The following is a 17,363-nucleotide window of genomic DNA, read 5'->3' on the forward strand; positions in this document are numbered from 1 at the left end:
ATGCCACTTATTATAAGAACTATGATAGAGCATTGAAAGTGTGAAGGTACTCACACTGCCTCCGCCCGGGATGTGTTTGATATTATCCTTTGAGCCACACTTGGATTGAACGCTGCTAAAGTCCAGCTTCTTATTAATTATCTGCACCTTTAGTAGCCAGAAAAGAGCGTGAGAAACAACATGACCATCTGCAGCTTGACCATGTGTTATATCCCTAAAACCAGGAACCTGCCTTCCAGTGCCAGCAGTAAAAAGGAAAATCTCTGGCTTGCTGCACAGATTTCTCTGTTCCTGGCCTGGAAAGGGAAGATGGAGGTGGGCAGGTTATAGCTCGAGACTGGGCAGGCCTGGGTAGTGGTGCAGCCCTGGGTACCAGGCCACAGACACCAGCCAAAAAGCCAGCTCAGCCTGGATCCTTGCACTGAACAAAACGGGGGAACTCGCTGGGCAGCAAACCCGCTGGGAGGCAGGGCTGAGGCACCACCAGGGCTCAGAGACAGCTCCTGCAGAGCCAGGGGAATGAGGAGGGGTGGAGCTGAGAGAAAAACGCCTGCCTGGCTCCAGCTCCGTGGAGCCAGGCACCACAGCCCCCTTCTGGGCCAGGCACACCTGGCCTTGGGCAAACAGGTGCCACTGGCCAGGCTGGGGAGCAGGAGCTGCATGTCCAGCACTGGGAGAGGACACCCAGCTCTGCTCTGCACAGGGCTCACACTCCCTCCACAGCTGCCAAGAGAAAGCCAACGCTGCCAGGGGTCCAGCCCCACCCCAGGGATGCAGCCCCAGGGATGCAGCCCCATCCCAGGGATGCAGCCCCATGGATGCAGCCCCAGGGATGCAGCCCCATCACAGGGATGCAGACCCAGGGGTGCAGCCCCACCCCAGGGATGCAGCCCCAGGGATGCAGCCCCAGGGATGCAGCCCCATCACAGGGATGCAGACCCAGGGGTGCAGCCCCACCCCAGGGATGCAGCCCCACCCCAGTCCTGTGGCACATTCCCAAGGAGTCCCTGGTGGGTGGGAGTGGGGCTGGGAAGGGCTGGGGCCACATGGAACCACTGCTAGCCACACCCTGCAGCCCCAAAGCCTTCCCTCCCCGCTGATCCCTGCGCTCACAAAGCTGGCTCCACTCAGGGATTGTTTTCCCCACTGGCTGTGTATGGAGCTGCCCTGGAGCCACCTCAGGCACCTGAGCAGCTCTTCCAGACAGCGCCAGGGTGAAGACAATCCCTGCTCCTTCCCCACACACCCTGGAGTGGCTTTACAACCCCCACAGGTGTAAATGCAGGTGACAACCCACAGGTCGGAGCCTGTGTGAAGCACAGCCCTGTGAGAGGCACCACGAGAGCCCCCAGCAGTGCCACCTCCCTGGGCACAGACACTCCTGGTGGCACCATCCCCAGAGCTGAGCAGGCACCTCGCCTCCATCCCAGCGTTCCAACCCCAGGCTGCTCCTGCCAGGAGAGCTCCCTGCAGTGCCCTGGCTCTCCAGCATGAGAAGCACCACAGGCTGGCCTGTGCCTCCAGCAGGATTTTCCAAGCTGACATCAACTAATCCCACAAATCAGGGCCCAGCTCTGCCAGACCAGGCCTTGCCAGAGCAGCACTCGGTGATGCAGCCACAGGAGGAGCGCTCAGGCCATGCAGGAGCACAGGCAGGGACGTGGCCTGGCTGCCCCTGCCGTGTGCCCCGTGTTCCTCTGCTTGCCCAGGCTGGGGGTCTGGAATCTGCATGGAGAGCAGGCTCCAAACCTATTTCTGACCAGCCTAAAATCAAACATCTGGGATCAGCCCCTTCTGCTCCAGCTGCAACCATTCTGCTGGGAGCAGACTTGTGTCTACAGAATCCCAGCAGAGCATCCAGACATTCTCCCCTGCAAAGAGCAAGGGATTGTCCCAAATTCAGCTGTTCTTACTCTTTCAGCAACAACAACAAACAGAGAAGCAGAGAGGGGGGAAAAAACAACTTGTAAAAGCTGGATTTAAAAAGAACAAACAAATAATTTAACTATTTTCCAGTAAACAAGGGTTCCTTCTAAAATCCCTGGAGAACAGGGTTTGTGGGGGTGGGAAGAAAAACCCATGTCTTGTGCTAAGTGGGCAGGAGGGTTGAGCCCCCCCAAAAAGGACACTGTGCTCATGTGCTGCTGTCTCATGACCAAGAGCCCTGCCCAGGCTCCAGAGCCCCCCTGGATGGTGGCACAAAGCCAGTAAATCGCCAGCCACGGTGGGAAACGCCTGGAAAGGCCATGGAGAAGCAGGCTGCCATTTCACAGGATGCAGAGGAGCCAGCTCAAAGCCTCCCCCCATGCCAAAGGGGAACATTCAGAGCCACCGAGGTACCTGCTCACACAAAATGTCATGCACAGCACTCAGGGAACGTTTGTCGTGGCTCTGCAAGGTCTGAAGCCAGGCACTGTCACCCCAGGACAGGCAGTGTCACCCCCAGGACAGGCAGTGTCACCCCAGAACAAGCAGTGCCACCCCCAGGACAGGCAGAGTCCCCTGCCAGGCTTGCAGAATTTAACCCAAGACCCTCATTCCCAAGCACTTGGAGCCCAGAGGTCACTTTGCTCGTGAAACAACTGTTCTGGGAGTGCAAAGTGTTTGAAAGGACAGAAGTGCCACCAGTTCTGGCCGTGCCCCCCTGCACTGTGTAGCCAGACAGCACCTGGTGGCACAATGCAACCCAAAACCTTGCCAACAGAGCTGGATCCAAAATCCCAATGTCTGGTAAAATGTGGGGTCTGAGCCCGAGACCCTCAGAAGGAGGAGACAGACCTTCCTGTCCTCTCCTGCAGCGGGGGAAGGACTGCTCCCAGCACGGGGTGGGATTCAGAAACACAGCCCTGACCCTGCCTCTCCTCAGGGCTGCAGCTCACCACCTGGACACCAGCAGGGAATGTCATTCCCCCCTGAGACCCACACCACGAGCTCTCCATGGGACAGCTGAGCTGCACTAAGCCAGGCAAGGAATTCCAGGCCAAGCATCCAAGCCAAAACCTTCCAGGGTAAACCAGAGTCAGGCTGGAGCCCTGCTCACTGCCCGGCTGCTGCTGCTCCAGGGAGGTTCTGCCATCCCACAGGGAGTGTCCAGCACCCGCTGTCCCCACAGACAGGGAGCAGAGCCCGTGTTTACCTTGCCACCTCCGGGCTGGTGCTTCAGGTTGTCAGTGGAGCCGATTTTGGACTTGACGTTTTTCAGGTCGGGCATGGGCGCGGCCGAGGGCTGGACGCGGGTCTTGGCAGAGGCGGGAGATTTCGGGGGGGTGCGAACCACTGCCACCTTCTTGGGCTCCCTGGCTGGTGGGGTGGGCAGAGAGGGGGTGCGGGAACGGCTGCCTGGAGTCCCGGGGGAGCCGGGACTGCTGTAACCGCTTCTGTCTCCAGACTTGGGCTGCTCACCTGCAGTTTGCACACAGGACAGCCCCGGTCAGGACCCCGTGGGGGCTGCTCTGCCTCGTCCCAGAGCCCACCCAATAGCCCAGTGCAGGGGGGAGGGTGGTGGCTGTGCTTTCTTCTACTCCATTTTGAAGGAAAAACTGTGATTCAAAGGCAATTTCCTAACGTCCCAGAAGGAAGGTGCTCTCCACTGCCTGGATCGTCAGTAAGACTCCCCACCCGAGCGTGGCACGATGAATTACAGACAAAAGACACTCAGAACCACTTTTCTATTAGAAATTTGGAAGCACTTTCACAAAATTATTTTCTGTAATTAGCTAAGGCTGATCGCTGAGCAGCTTAGCACTGTCCCCAGTTTGAAAAGGAAATGAAAGAAGAAAAGAAGACCCTTAAACATCACCTTTCTCAGTCTTTGCTGCTGCAGGAGGTGGCTTTTTCTGCTCCTTTCTGCCTGTTTAGTGAATGAGAAAGATGCTTAAACATAATAAAGCTGGAAAATTAATTGATTTAAGGTTTTATGCAGCTCTGGTTAAGTATGAAATATATGTATACATCCAGTGAAATGCACCATTTTAATGGAAATTCACAATGCCTGATGCTTTCTGGGGTTTTCTTCTCTGAGCATAATGGGCTAATCTCCATTCCTGTAATCGAAGAATTGATCCTCTTGCCCGTGGTCTTTGTGAAATATCATCAGAGAGAAAACGAGTAGATGGATTAAAAAAAATGGAGCTGCCTAAATCTTCCAAATTTGAGGAAATCCCACAGGATGAAGCAACTGGCCTCTGCTACACACTGGAGACTGAATGAGCACAGGGCGCTGAGCAGCTCGACTCAGAGGGAAGGAGTCCCAGGAGAGGGCTGGGTTCGGTCCTTAACCCCTGGCACTGCCCAGCAGCACCACCCAGCCACCAGCACACGGCTGCCACCGTCACCTACCGGAGCTGGGAGGGGTCTTGGGGGCCGTGGGGGTCTTGGCCGGGATGCGGGTGGCGTTGGTGGAGTTCCTCTGCGCCTGCCCCGCGCGCGCCGTGCCCGTCTTGGAGCCACCCCTCGCCTCCGGGCCCTGGGGACACAGCGGGGACGTCAGGGACAGGCTGCCACCCCTCAGAGCAGAGCACGTGACACCCTCCCAGTTTCCCCCTGGATTCCCCCACCCCTGGGATGTGCCTGGTTATGCTTTGTGTCCCAAATCCACAGGCAGGGCACAGGAAAGGCTGGGACCTTTCCCAGGTGAGCCCTTGGCTTCAGCTACGCCACGCGCTGCACCCTCACAACCTGGCTTAGCCACACCTCTGCTCTCTAAGTGTCATCCTTTGGTTTCCCTTGTTCTGCCAAAATTTTGTACAGAACACAAATTAATGCCAGCATCTGTGACTGGCACAGGGTGCCCAGAGCAGCTGTGGCTGCCCCTGGATCCCTGGCAGTGCCCAAGGCTGGACACTGGGGTTTGGAGCAGCCTGGGACAGTGGAAGGTGTCCCTGCCGTGGCAGGGGTGGCACTGGATGGGATTTAAGGTCGTTTCTGACCCAAACCATGCCAGGATTCTACGGTTCCGTGTGACCTGCACTCCCTGTGCTTTTCCCTCACCACGGGTGTGTGTTTATGTGTCTGAATGCCACAAAGGGAAAAAGCCCCGAGGTTCTGTTCACCCTGCAGGATGAGCCACGGATGTGCTGCACTCCCCGTGCAGCACCTGCAGCTCTGGCACAGCTCAAACTCTCTGCGAAACAAGGAAGGGCACGAAGGGCCCTGGCCAGGGGGGGACGGGGTCACCCCTGCAGCAAGGAGCCCTTTTTGTGCTGGGTCCTCCCAGCACCAACCCGGGGCCAAGGCTGGCTTCAGCAGGGCAGCTGGAGGGAGCACATGTCCCTCTCCAGGGACAGGGAAGGACCTGCAGCAGCCAGGAATGCCAGGAATGCCTTCAGGTGCTGCCTGTCTCCCAGCCCAGTCCCTTACCTTGGCTTTTGTTCCCTGCACTCCTGTGCTGGCAGGCCGGGGGGTGGCAGGACAGGCTGGTTTGGAGGCAGAGGCAGGGCTGGAGGGTGCTTTCGGAGGGGCTGCGTGCCGGAGGGGGGGCATGGAGCCGGGGGGTTTGGCAGGGCAAGGTGAGGATTTCTTGGACGTGGAAATGAAATAAAATGGGAACAAAAACAAAAGAAAATCAGCATGGGAGGGAAATAAAATGGGATCAGCGACATTAAAGAGGATTAGAAGGTGCAATACAGAGCTGGGTGTGGGGTAGGCAGCCAGGGCTGTATATAGAGAAATAACCAATTTCAGTGTTAGAAATTAATTCTATTCCTCATCTTTAACTCTTCACCCACTGCATTTCCCCTCAGCTTCTCCATTATCCCACTCAGGCACTAACCAGGATAATGGCCAGCTGAGCTAAACCTCCTCCAAATTACCAGTGTGACAGATATTGTTTAACTTCTGGGATTTACCCATTATTAAACTCTGTTCCTCACCCAGAACACAACACAGCATCTTTTTTTGGGGGTTGTCCTGTGCAAGCCAGGAGTTGGATTTGATGATTCTTGTGGATCCCTTCCAACTCAGGATATTCTATGACCTGCAAGGCCTAGATTATTTAATTTAATGTTTTAATTACATGTTTTGCTCTTTTCACAGTTATGCTTGTCCCCAGTGCAGTTTTGAGTCTGCTCCAAGGTCAGCTGCTGCTTTTCAGTCCTGGGCTGATAAAATGATTTCTCCAACCTCCCACCCAACCCCATGAGCCACGTGCTTGATTTAGATTTGGGCCATTTCCTCACCCTCAAAGAACCCATGGATTGCACCATCCAAACCCAGGGGAGGGAAGAAAAAAATAAAAACACTCTTGAAAACAAATGGAAAAATGGAACATAATGGGAAGGTTTCCTAAGAGGCACAACAGCAGGGCAGGAGAGGAGCCAGGAACATGGACAGGTGTCACCCCTGGTTTTGGTTTTTAGCTTACCTTGGGTTTCTTTTCATCAGCTTCGGTCCCGTCCTTGTCAACACGACCTGACAGGTGGAAACACACAGTTACACCTCTTGGGCCTGGTCAGAAACTCCAGAGATGACAACACACTGCTGGGGGTGTTCCCTGCCCCTGCTCTCCCTTAATACTGTTCTTAGAAATGTGACAAAGTCACCACTTCCTGCAGAAATCCTTCCACCACTCCACAAATTCCTTCTGTGTTAGCAGATGATCCTGTGTTAGTCAGCACTGGACCAGACACACCACGGAGATTTGTGAGAGAGCATTTCACTCAGATTTCCACCCAGCTCCTGCAGGATCCATCCAGCCCAGGACAGAAAGTTCCCTTCAACACCCACTTGTTCTAACAATTATATAAACAGAGACCCAAACTGAAGGAAGCCCCAGTCCAGCAGCACTGTTGATCTCATTTAAGGGGTTCTTCAGCTGGCGTTGCAGAGCACTTTTATCCCTGGCTGTTGTTAATTCCCATCTCTCCTGACAGGCTGCTCCCTGCCTCCCAGCACAGTGCCCCTTCCACCTGGGTCAGTCTAATTAGGAGATTAGAAATGGGGAGGAGATAAAGTTTGTACTACAAGGCACTCATAACAAAGCCCTTTTCCCCCTATCTTCAGCTAATTGGGAGGAGAAGCTGCTGATAATTCTCCCCAGTGTTGGGAAACTTGTCCTGGGGGATCAGCCCTTTCCTGATGACATGGACAATGCTGTTAATCCAGCACTGACCCCTCCCAAATTCAGCTGAACTGCACACTGGAGCAAGGCTGGAGCCGAACAGCCACCAGGCATCTCTGTCTTTGAAGGGAAAGACCATTAAACAATTAAACTTCCCCTACTGAATCAGAAGCTGGCTGGCTCTGGGCAGTGCATCCCCACCCCGCCGTGGTTCCAGGCTCCAGTGCAAGCCATGCCAGTGCCCTGCAGCACGCGAGCGAAGCTTCCCACTGCTGATCCCACAGGGAACAACGAGAAATATGTTCTGAGCTTTGGCTCCAGCGGAAAAAGCTCCATCAACAATTTCTGCGTGAGCCCCGCGCAGCAGAGCCGCAAGCCCAGCAGCATTCCCAGGCTAACGGGAGCAGCCAAGCCAACCCTCGGAAGGTGGAGCTGGGGGAAAAGGCAGAGCTTCCCCCAGGACCTGCCCTGGAGAGCCAGAGCTGAGCTACAACACGGTGAGATGCCAGCACGTGTCCTGCTGCCCTGGCTCCTTACCACAGCTCACAGCAGCACCTGCCTTCGGCCACTGAGCTGGGCCCTTGGGACACTCCTGAGCCCAGGAGAGGCAGAAAGCAGAAAAGAAAGGTCTAAGGGATGCTCGAGCATTTAGTGGTGAACTCAAAGCTTTAACCAAGGCTGCCCTCCCAGCCCCAGACACTGCTGAGACGCCTCCAGACAGACAGGCAGCTCCTGCTGAGCCCCCAGAGCCAGCGCTGTGCTGGCACACCCAGGGACACCCCATCCAGAGCTGGCATGGCAGCAGGATGCTTTGGAAGAGCAATGGACATGCCTGGCAGTGGGAGAAGGTCCTGCTGGCTGCAGAGTGTGCCTCCAGCAGCAGTCAGTAGCAGATATTTAAGGGGAAAGTACAAGAAACAGATCAGCATGGGGGCTTTTCCATGGTTAGACCTGCCATCCTTGCCTTTTGCCTCCTCCCTCCTCTTTAGGAAAGCCAATTCCAAGAGTTATTGGACCAGACATGCAAACCAGATGGCACGTGTCCTGCCAGAACAAGCTGCACACGCCAGGTGAGCCCCACTCCAACATGCCAGAGCCACGTCCAGGTCCTCGTCTTCTCGGGGAAGGTGCCAGGTGGGAGTTAAGGCGCCCACCCAACAGATCCAAGGAAATCAAAACAAAAACAGGTGAAAAAAAGCATGATTAGGGACACGCCAGCACCATGCAAGGGACGCAGAACCGCAGCACAAGGGTCTGTCAGTGCAGTCCAGGACTGAGTAAAGAGGGAGGGGCAGGGAGGGAGCAGCAGCGCTGTGGGTCAGTCACAGCACAGGTCCAGGCCATTTCCAAGCAGCAGGAGCCGAGGTGGCAGCAAGCTGCAGTGCTGGATCAGACAGCCCTGTCGGGAGGCAGGTGAGCCCAGGGCAGCACACACCTTTGAGCAGAGGCACACGACTGGCCTTGTCTGCAGCCAGCCCACCGGGCTTCCTCCTGGGCGTCCGGCGGCCCCCTGCGTCCGGCACAGCCTCTCCCAAAGGAGCACCTTCATCCACCTTCTTCACATCATCTTCTACCTCAGCAGGGAGTTTGGCTGTTTCTAGCACAGGCCCAGAATCTTCTCCCTCCCTGGGCTCAGCCTCTTTTTGGGAGACACTTCCAGAAGGCTCTGATAGGGTGGTGTCTGGACCTCCTTCTCCCCCCAGCAGCTCTCGCTTCTCCTCTTGGTCCTCTCCTGCTTTATGTGACTCAGCTTCAACCAGAAGTGCCTCTCCTGGAGTGTCTCTGAGGACACCTTTGGACTTGTTTTCTCCATCATATTCTTCACGAGTCTCCTGGGCAGCTGCTGGACATGAGCCCTTTTCAGGTCCCAGAGAAAAACGCTGATCCACAAGGGAAGGCAAACCCTGCCCTGAAGTTTCATCAATATCCCGGTCCCCATCCCTCTCCCGTCCGCCGGAATCTTCTTTTATTGGGGTTCTGGCACACAAAGGAGATGGTCCATCTTTGTGGCCACCTGTGCCACCTGCTCCTGCCAGGCCTTCTCTGCCTCCCTGGTCCCACAGCTCACTGCTGCCTTCGGGGGTTCCAGAGCCTTGGTACATGTCCAGGGGTATTGGGATGGTGACCTCGATTCTGGTGGGGGCTGCTGCCGGAGCCTTGGTTTCACGGGACAGAGGTGGCTGCTGAGGCCCCAGCCCCTGCTCTGGGGGCTGGCTGGCACTTTTTACTGCCTCTCCCACATGCTCCTGAGGGCCAGGCTGGAGCTTTGGAGAGCTCGGCTTGCCTGGAGTTGAAGTCGTGGGGTGTGAAGCATGGGCAAGAAATTAGCACAGGCATGTCAAACATCACGTAACGTGAGAGATTCAGCAGTTCTACTGGCAATCCAGAGATAAAAGCAAGTCCCACCCCACCCCACTGAACAGACAGCTCGCTCCTACAGTGGCTTTTGCCTTTAAAGAATTCTGATCCCCACGGGAATCAGGAACAGCACCTGGGAGATCAGATTCCTGCCTGGACCCAGCTCGGAGGTGGCCGGGTTCACCCTGCACTCCATGAACTGGTTTAGCTGTAGAGGTTTCCAGAAGCCAAGAACATTCCCATTTTCCCTACCACCACCACTGGACCATCAGTTTGCTGGTCAGTGCCCACCTCTTCTTGCCTCAAGGGCCTGAACAAGGGCCAGGGCCCTGTCCTCCCTCCTGACCTCACAGAACCCCTGCTGGCCTTCCCTCCCCTCGGGAGATGTTCAGGCACACACAGCACTGGCTTCCACGCTCAAACCACCTCTGCTTTGCTCTTTGATCATTCCCCCTGCCCAGGAGCTTGGGAAGAGCACTCCCATGCCACACCAGAGCAGGGAAAGGACTGTGGAGAAGAACGTGGCTGTAGCCACAGGGCCACAGCAGTCTGGGACCGTGCACCCCCTGAGAGCTCCAGTGCTGCTGCTCTGCCATCATTTGGGCTGAGTGACATTTGAACCCCAGAACCTGAGGCCACAGAGACAAAGATTTGTCTGTTTCTCTTTTCTTTTTTGGCGTGTGTGTGTGGAAGAGGGGATTCTGTTCTCTCACTGTTCTGTGCATGACACAGACTTTTACAGTTCCACCCAATGACTGCTGCATGAAGCCAGATCTTCCAACTGAGCTGGAGCTTTTCTGCTGGAAATCCCTCCAGCTGAAGGAAAGATGCCCTGAGCAATGGAGGATTCCACCTGGACATGGGTACATTGCTTTGGAATCAACCAGCCCAGTAAGAATGTGCCTCTTGTATTATGAGCTGGTTCAGCTTCAAGGACTCTTTGGTCTCCTTGAGCACTGATCAGGTAAAGAGCCTAAATCAGAGCCCTGAGATCACAACTGTGGCTTTGGCAGATCAACAAACAAGACTAAAACAAGAAAAGATGAAGTCAAGACCAACTTGGTCATTCATTAGTGTGCTCCCCATTTTAAGAGAATATCACAGTTAAGTGAAACAACCACACAAAGACCTCGTATGTGACAGCTGAAAGACCCCAGGACAAGGCAGAAAGGGCTTAGGAAAAATCTGGTGAGAAACAGCACTAAAACCAGAGCAGAGAGAACTTCAACCCCCTCCACTAACAATCCTGATTTCTTTTTTATAGTGGTGCCACTGTTTCATATTTAGAAGAGCTGACAGTCCAAAAACCACTGGCTAGGCAAGTAAAGGTTTTATTCTAATTGCAGGGAGCAGAGTGCAGAGAATTGTGCCCATCTGTGTGTGGAAAGCAACAAAAACCTGAATTCTGCCCTGAGCTGAGAAGGCAAAACCTATTTACTTCTGTAAAAGACATGGATGTCTAAATGCACTAATGGAGCCATGAAGAGGAAAGGCACTGCTCAGATGGAGGGATTTGTTAAGTTTACTGCACAGGAAACTGCTTCACAAAATGGCCTTTGACTAAGATTTTAAGCAGCACACTAAATTAGTGCTGTGGTGTGCAGTGCAGGCAGGAGAGAAACATCACAGGGAGTCTCAAGCCCTAAGTCTGCCCCATGGAATTAAGCCAGCACTGGGGGCTTTGGAAAAACCAATTTTCCATCAAGTCTGAACTGAGGAGAGTCAAGAGAAACTTCCCAGGTAGCCAAATGGTCCCTGGATAATTTTCAGCCCATCTATGACACGTAATGTGAGAACACTCGCTGCCCACTGTGTCTGGCTTCCTCACTCACGTTCCCCAAGACTGGGATGAGGAGAAAAATCCCTTAATGTTGAAGTCAGGGTATGAGTGAGTAGGTTTGAGTCCTGTTTTACTTTAGAAAGTCACAGTAATTAAAGAATTTGCTGGTTTAATGTGTGAGCGCAGGGCCTGCACTGCCTCTGTTCAATCTGAGCAGTTCCTCTGGCCACAGCACATCCCAGCTCTGTCCAGCAGCTTTTCCAGCCTGGAGAACGCCCTGGTTTTGCAGCTGGACAAACAAGCACCATGACTTTGGCCATCTGAGAGGGAAATCTGGTGTATGAGGAGCTGCAAGTCCCTGAAACGAGCATGCTGGAACATCCCAGGTGTGTATGGCCCTCCTCTGCCAGGAACAGGGAGAACTGCTGAGCAGGGCAGAGCATTTCCTCAGAGAACAAAACTCCCAAGCCACCACCAACCAGCTGCACACGTGGGCAGCAGCAACTGGTCCCAGTGACAGACAATTCACCCACCTTGAGTGGCATCTCCTGCAGCGTGGTCCTCCAGGTTGGGAGTGGCTCCTACGCCCGCCTCTTCAGCTGCTCCCAGGTCAGAGAAAGAAGGGGAAAAACATGATCAAAATAAGAGCTGAGTTTAAGCACGTGCCTGGAGAATGAATTTACCTCCCTGCTGAGGCTGCCCAGCAGAATGAGCAGGATCTCTGCTGTATCACAGCAGGGCAGCATCAGAAAGGAAATCTCCCCACACCGATGATGGGTCTGGGCAGATCTGTTCAGCCCCTGCTCTACAGACCAGAGCAGTGTTTCACCAGCTTCCACATCCTAAATGGCAGGTTAGTAGAAGCTCTTCCAGGCAGAAAACAGGCTGTTAAGGAGCAAGGAAACTTGTGGATGTATATCCTCTTCTATCCCCAGCTGGCCTTTACACAGCCAGCAGCACTCCCATGAATGTCTCTTACCTGAGCTCACCTTCTTGGTGTCTGTGACCAACCTGTGAACCCTGCCAAGGCTGTGTGAGACCAGTAATTCCATGCCTGATACAAATCTAGAGAAATCCTGAACTCCAGGACTACAGGTACATCAGAGGAGCATGGTTTTCTTCACAGTGATGATGGTTTGTCTCCCTCAGCATTTTTTCAGTTTATTCCATGACTGTTTTCAAACTATCTTAAACAATTATATTGGTACGGCACAGTTCTCCAGTCAAACTAGGATTTCTTCTGTTTTCCCCATTTTTTTTCCAAGCAGTTCAGGATACACTGGCTCCCTGGGACAGTCAGATCTTGCACCAGAGCCCCCTTGTTTCAGCCCAGAGCTCCACCAGCAGCTCAGGGATTGGATGCAGCACAGAAATTTCACTGCTGTGAGTTTGTGTCAGTGCTTGACACTGGCAGAAGCCCTTTTCTACCCACTGCTTTTCTCAGGACCTGCCTGATACTTCCAAGGAAAGCCACTGGCTATGGCACAGGGGACACGTCCTCATTTTTCACACACACAGACCTGCCCTCCCAGATCCTGCTCTCCCACACACAGCACTGCCACAGTCACTCCCTGCTCTGCCTCGGAAAGGCCCCATCCTTCCCTGGAAAACCAGGCCCAGGTGCAGTGACTGCCCACAGGGCATTCAGGCTGAATTAGCCACTTCACTTCCTCTGCATTATCCTTAGAAGCACTGCTGCAGTGGCCTGGTTTTCACCTGCCACTCCAAAGACACCCACGAGGGCTGAGCAGAGCCCAAAGTGCTGCAGGACAGGCACCCAGGGGCTGCTGGAACAGGAACGACCCGGATCTGCCTGAAGGTGGGAGCCAAAGCCACCACAGAGACACCAGACAGAAGGATTGTCAGGTGTGGAGCAGAGAAAGAGAGAAGAAAAGGCTGCGAGTTCCCCCCAGGATGGGGAAGGCAAGAGGACAACTCTGAGTGAGGAATTATCTGGAGAAGAAGGAAGCAGCGTTGGGAGCAGTGTCCCTGTGAGAGGTTTCGTGGTGTTGGCTTGCAGCACCGACCAGTCCAGCTCTCTGCTCTGTCTGCAGCAAGAGATGAAGCTGCACCTTGGTCTCCCTCACCTGTGGTTCCTTCTGGGATCTCCCCGTGCTGTTCCGCACCACCCTGATCCTCGTGGTCTCCTTCCTCCACTAAAGGTGCTGTGGCATCTGAAAAACAACACAGCTTTCACACAGCTGCTGAGAGGCAAAGCCCTCTGGAGGCCGGGATGTGCCTGAAGAACTTCCTGCTCCGAGAAGCACTCGGCTCCCTCCTTGAGCCACTGGAGCTGGTGGAGGGAACAACTAAGCATGACACGGCAAAGCCAGAGCCACAGGGACACCCTGAGCTGCCCCCTGCCACACAACGTGCCACAACGCGCTCTCTACGCCTCTGAAGGAAGCCTTTTGTCCAAAAATCCACCTTTTTTTTTGCCTTTTTGTCCAAAAATCCACCGCTAAAAGCAGCCCCTGGTGCACGATCCTGCACAGAGATGTGGCTGGTGTGGAGCAGGACAGAACAGCTCCCCTGGACCTGCACAGAACACCCCAGTGTGGCTGCACCGTGCTCTGGGACACAGGGACACCCAGCTTCACCTACCAGAAGGGTGGCTGCTCATCCTGACAGACCCAATCCAGCTGGAAAGCAGGATAATATCCCCTCCTGCACCAGATAGGTTTTATGTACTGGTTTCTTGAGGCACTTTCCCAATAATCACTCAGCCCACACCTCCAGCGGGACAGGGCTGGGACTGCTCAGCATCTCTGCCCACCCTTCCTTCCTTCCAGAACAATTTTGTAAGCTAAAGCCTCCACCTCAAGTCTCCAAATGCAGATTCTTGGGATTAAAGCAGCCAGAGGAATGCAAAAAGTGAAGGTAATTACAGCAGTGAACAAATCTCTAGATCACTCCGGAATTAGAGTCCTTCTACCCACAAGGCATTGAGGACCTGGGGAGCACAGTGACACAAACCTGTGTCACTCAACACAGCTCCTGGCTGCACTGCCAGGACCCTGCAGTGCCCCTGTAAAGTCTGCAGGAAACAAACCACAAGCATCTTCCTGAGCTGTAACGAACAATTCACCTTTCTTGCTTTCCAGCCCAGTCTGCACCTTTAAAGCTCATTCTGCAGCAAACACCACCTAGTGATGAGACTAACAAAGGGGTTTCTCCTCCTGAGAAACCCCACCAGGGCACAGCACGGGGAGTCTGTGGTGAGGTTTACCACGACCCCATCCATCATGGTTCCAAAGCAGAAAGTCAAAGAGCTCCCACCTTCCGTAGTTGGGGTGCTCTTAGCGTCAGATGTTTCAGAAACAGGCTCATCCGATCCATCATCGACTGGTATCTGAAGGGGATAGCCTGGAAAACATTCAAATACTTACAACAAGTCCTTGGCTATGAGCTGGGGCCTGGGGGTTACCAACTCTGATTGCCCAGATCCACAGCTGCAAGAAGCTGCAGCTGGAGAGTAAAACCACCTGAGCTAAGAGCAAGCAAAGCGTGAAAATGCCAACCAAAAGCACCAGTGTGACCACCAAAAGGAGCAAATGGAAACCCACCAGCAAAAGAAAAGCCCAGTGAACTGGGCAGGCAGAAACAGCAAAGCATGGCACAAGCAGGCAAGGAGATCTCAGCAACGTAAGGAGGAAAGATGTGCAGCTTCTGAGTCACTGTTGTCCTCTCCCTCCCAGAGCAGGCTGAGCACTCCCAGGACTGCAAACCAGCCCGTGTTTGTGACAGGGCTGGTGCAGGACAGCATTCTGTGCCAAGAAACGGTGGCAAAAGTCTTCTGGAAGAGCAGGGCAAGAGGCACAAGTCTCCTCTCAGCAAGGGTGCAGGCAAATCAAATAATGAGAGCTGGAAAAACTGATTTGGAAAAGAAGAAGCGAAATCCCTGGGAACCTGTGATGTGTGAAACAAGCTGAGAGGAGCTGTCGGACCGCAATGCGCTACAGAGCCTGGATGAATGGATGCTGTGGATTCTCTCCAGGACAGAGGCCATCCATTTATCTGGTCGAAGAGGTGTCCAAAGCACCTCAAGAAAAGGAAATTAAGATGATGTTTATATGGAGCATAGCCAGGAGTGAGTCCCACCAGGTTTGCTGGGGCGGTGCGGGTTTCCAAGCTCAGCCGTGGAGCACGGTGGAATGAGAAAGGAAAAGCTTCTGAAGAAATGCAGGTCTGAAATATGGTGAGGAAGATTCTAGCATGGCCCCCACGCCCAGAGCTCTTTGTTCAGTTCTCCCCAGGTCCCTGTGCAGGTGAGGAAAGCAGGCAGCAAGCAGCATCCTGGAGCTGTGACCCCAAATAAAAACAAGTGCTGTGCTTTCTTAGCAAAGTGAGGAGTGAACACAAACACACACTTGCAAAGCTGCAGCAGTGGGGTCGCCCCTAGTCTGGATACCAGGGGTTATTCTGCTCAATGGACAGTGAGATCCACGAGCAGCATTCTGCTCCCACTGTGCACGCTGGAGCACCCTGTGGGCTCCCCGTGGTGCCCTGGCTGCAGCCACAGTGTCCTTCCAAGGACCCCTCGCACCACCACGCTGCTCTCCCTCTCCCTCCTGAGCTCAGCAGGTCCTTCACCACCTCCTGGACGTGCTCACCTGATGAGAAGTGTTTTTCCTGGCCAGGTGCGTGATCCTCCATCATGGTGGTGTCCTGAGGCTGCTCTGCCACCTCTCAGCAAAGGTACCTGAAAAGGAGAGTAAAAACTAACACCCATTAGGCAAAACCTGACACAACAGGAGCAAAGGGAAGCTCTGGTCATTCCTGCACGAGCAAAAGCAAGTCACTGTATCCCTCACAACACACAGAGGCAACTCCTGCCAGCTGCACTCAAATTCCACGGGTATTTAAGATGTCCCAAGGAAAATGACCACCCTAGTGCACCCAGGGCACTGCTCTGACACAGCTTTGCCCCAGGAGGTCCCTGCGAGCAGCAGGCTGAGTGCTGACTGACTCCTGGTGCTCCACACTCTGCATTTCCCAGTTTAACCAGTCTCCCAAGAGATGTATTTGCTGGGGAGGTGTGATGCTGCTGTGGGAAGGGATCCTTCCATCCCTGTGGAGACACCCAGCAGGGATGCACAGCTACCACAAAACACTCATCATCTTCAAAGCCATCTGAAAGTGACACATGGGGGGACACCAGGCCTATCCAGAGATGGATTTCGGATTCTTAGAGGAGAGAGTCTCACTCAGCTGTGGTTGTGAGGGGACAGCACAGTCCCTGCCTTAACCCCAAACCCTTCCTGCAGGGCTCAGAGAGCCCCACCACAGCACAGAGCCAAGCAAACAGGTCTGGGGTGGAAGCAGAAAGGTGCCAAACCTCCCAGTTGTTCCTCTAAACTGCATTGATCTGCGAAAGGAAATGAAGTCTCCAACAACCATTACCTGCCCCCTGGCACAGGGCCCTGCTCCGTGCTGGATGGACAGACAGTGCTTTTAGCTGCCTTCCTAAGAGCTGGTATAATTACAGCCATTGGCAGTGATTAATAATCAGCTATTAGTGTGATCACATGTTTGCCATGACCATCAGGGACGGGCGAATCCAGCAGTGGAGCTCAGGTTACCAGCAGCAAGGAGGAAACTTGTGGTTTTGTGTGCTGGCAATAAATTAGCTGGATGCATGGAGCCACACAAGAGAAACTCCAGGGCCAGTAACCAGATCTCTCACCCAGCTTTTTTTAAGCCTTAGCAAGATGACTCTGCAATTTAATTATTGCCTTAGACAGCTACAAAGCCATCTGACAGGACTGGAGAACCAAGGAAGCTGGAGAACTTGCACTGGAATTAAATCACCCATAAAAATGGAGGTATAAAATAAGAAAGAATTAAGTATCTAATTTTTGCTCTAATTGGTGGGTCCGAATTATTTGGACAGATGGCTGCCCTCCTCCCAGTGCTCAAAGGATCATATTGATTATATCCAGGCCTCATCTGGCTGATGCTTGATATTATTTACAGCAGTGAAATACTAAAATATAGCGTTGACCTACTGCAGGGATCACAAAAGCAACCCAGGCACAAACCTGAGTGTAAAGGGACACAGGAATGTGCTGCTCTGGTGTGTTGGTGTGTGTGCACGTGGAGGAGTGCCCCCTGTGCCCCAAACCCACACGTGGCACTGGGTACAGCAGCTTTCCCAAAGCCCTGCCC

At 53.8% G+C, this 17,363-nt stretch overlaps 1 protein-coding gene across 22 annotated transcripts in view; it reads right to left on the reverse strand.

The window, feature by feature from the left end:
* The window catches only part of MAPT (microtubule associated protein tau), a 42,349-nt gene that overhangs the window by 8,590 nt on the left and 16,396 nt on the right, over positions 1-17,363 (reverse strand). For 3 of the 22 annotated variants that reach the window (XM_053965036.1, XM_053965037.1, XM_053965038.1), the window contains exons 2-11: positions 15,809-15,897; positions 14,475-14,561; positions 13,283-13,369; positions 11,729-11,794; positions 6,362-6,408; positions 5,359-5,517; positions 4,339-4,465; positions 3,800-3,850; positions 3,137-3,402; positions 55-147 (exon numbers count right to left, since the gene is read on the reverse strand). In XM_053965036.1, the coding sequence (XP_053821011.1) occupies positions 55-147; positions 3,137-3,402; positions 3,800-3,850; positions 4,339-4,465; positions 5,359-5,517; positions 6,362-6,408; positions 11,729-11,794; positions 13,283-13,369; positions 14,475-14,561; positions 15,809-15,854 (1,029 nt within the window). In that variant the 5' untranslated portion in view covers positions 15,855-15,897. Of the gene's footprint in view, positions 1-54; positions 148-3,136; positions 3,403-3,799; positions 3,851-4,338; positions 4,466-5,358; positions 5,518-6,361; positions 6,409-8,492; positions 9,240-11,728; positions 11,795-13,282; positions 13,370-14,474; positions 14,562-15,808; positions 15,898-17,363 lie in introns of those variants that run through there. The other 19 variants (XM_053965042.1, XM_053965040.1, XM_053965039.1 and 16 more) reach the window with 18 other exon arrangements.

Source organism: Vidua chalybeata, chromosome 26, assembly GCF_026979565.1.
Source record: "Vidua chalybeata isolate OUT-0048 chromosome 26, bVidCha1 merged haplotype, whole genome shotgun sequence".
NCBI lineage: Eukaryota > Metazoa > Chordata > Aves > Passeriformes > Viduidae > Vidua > Vidua chalybeata.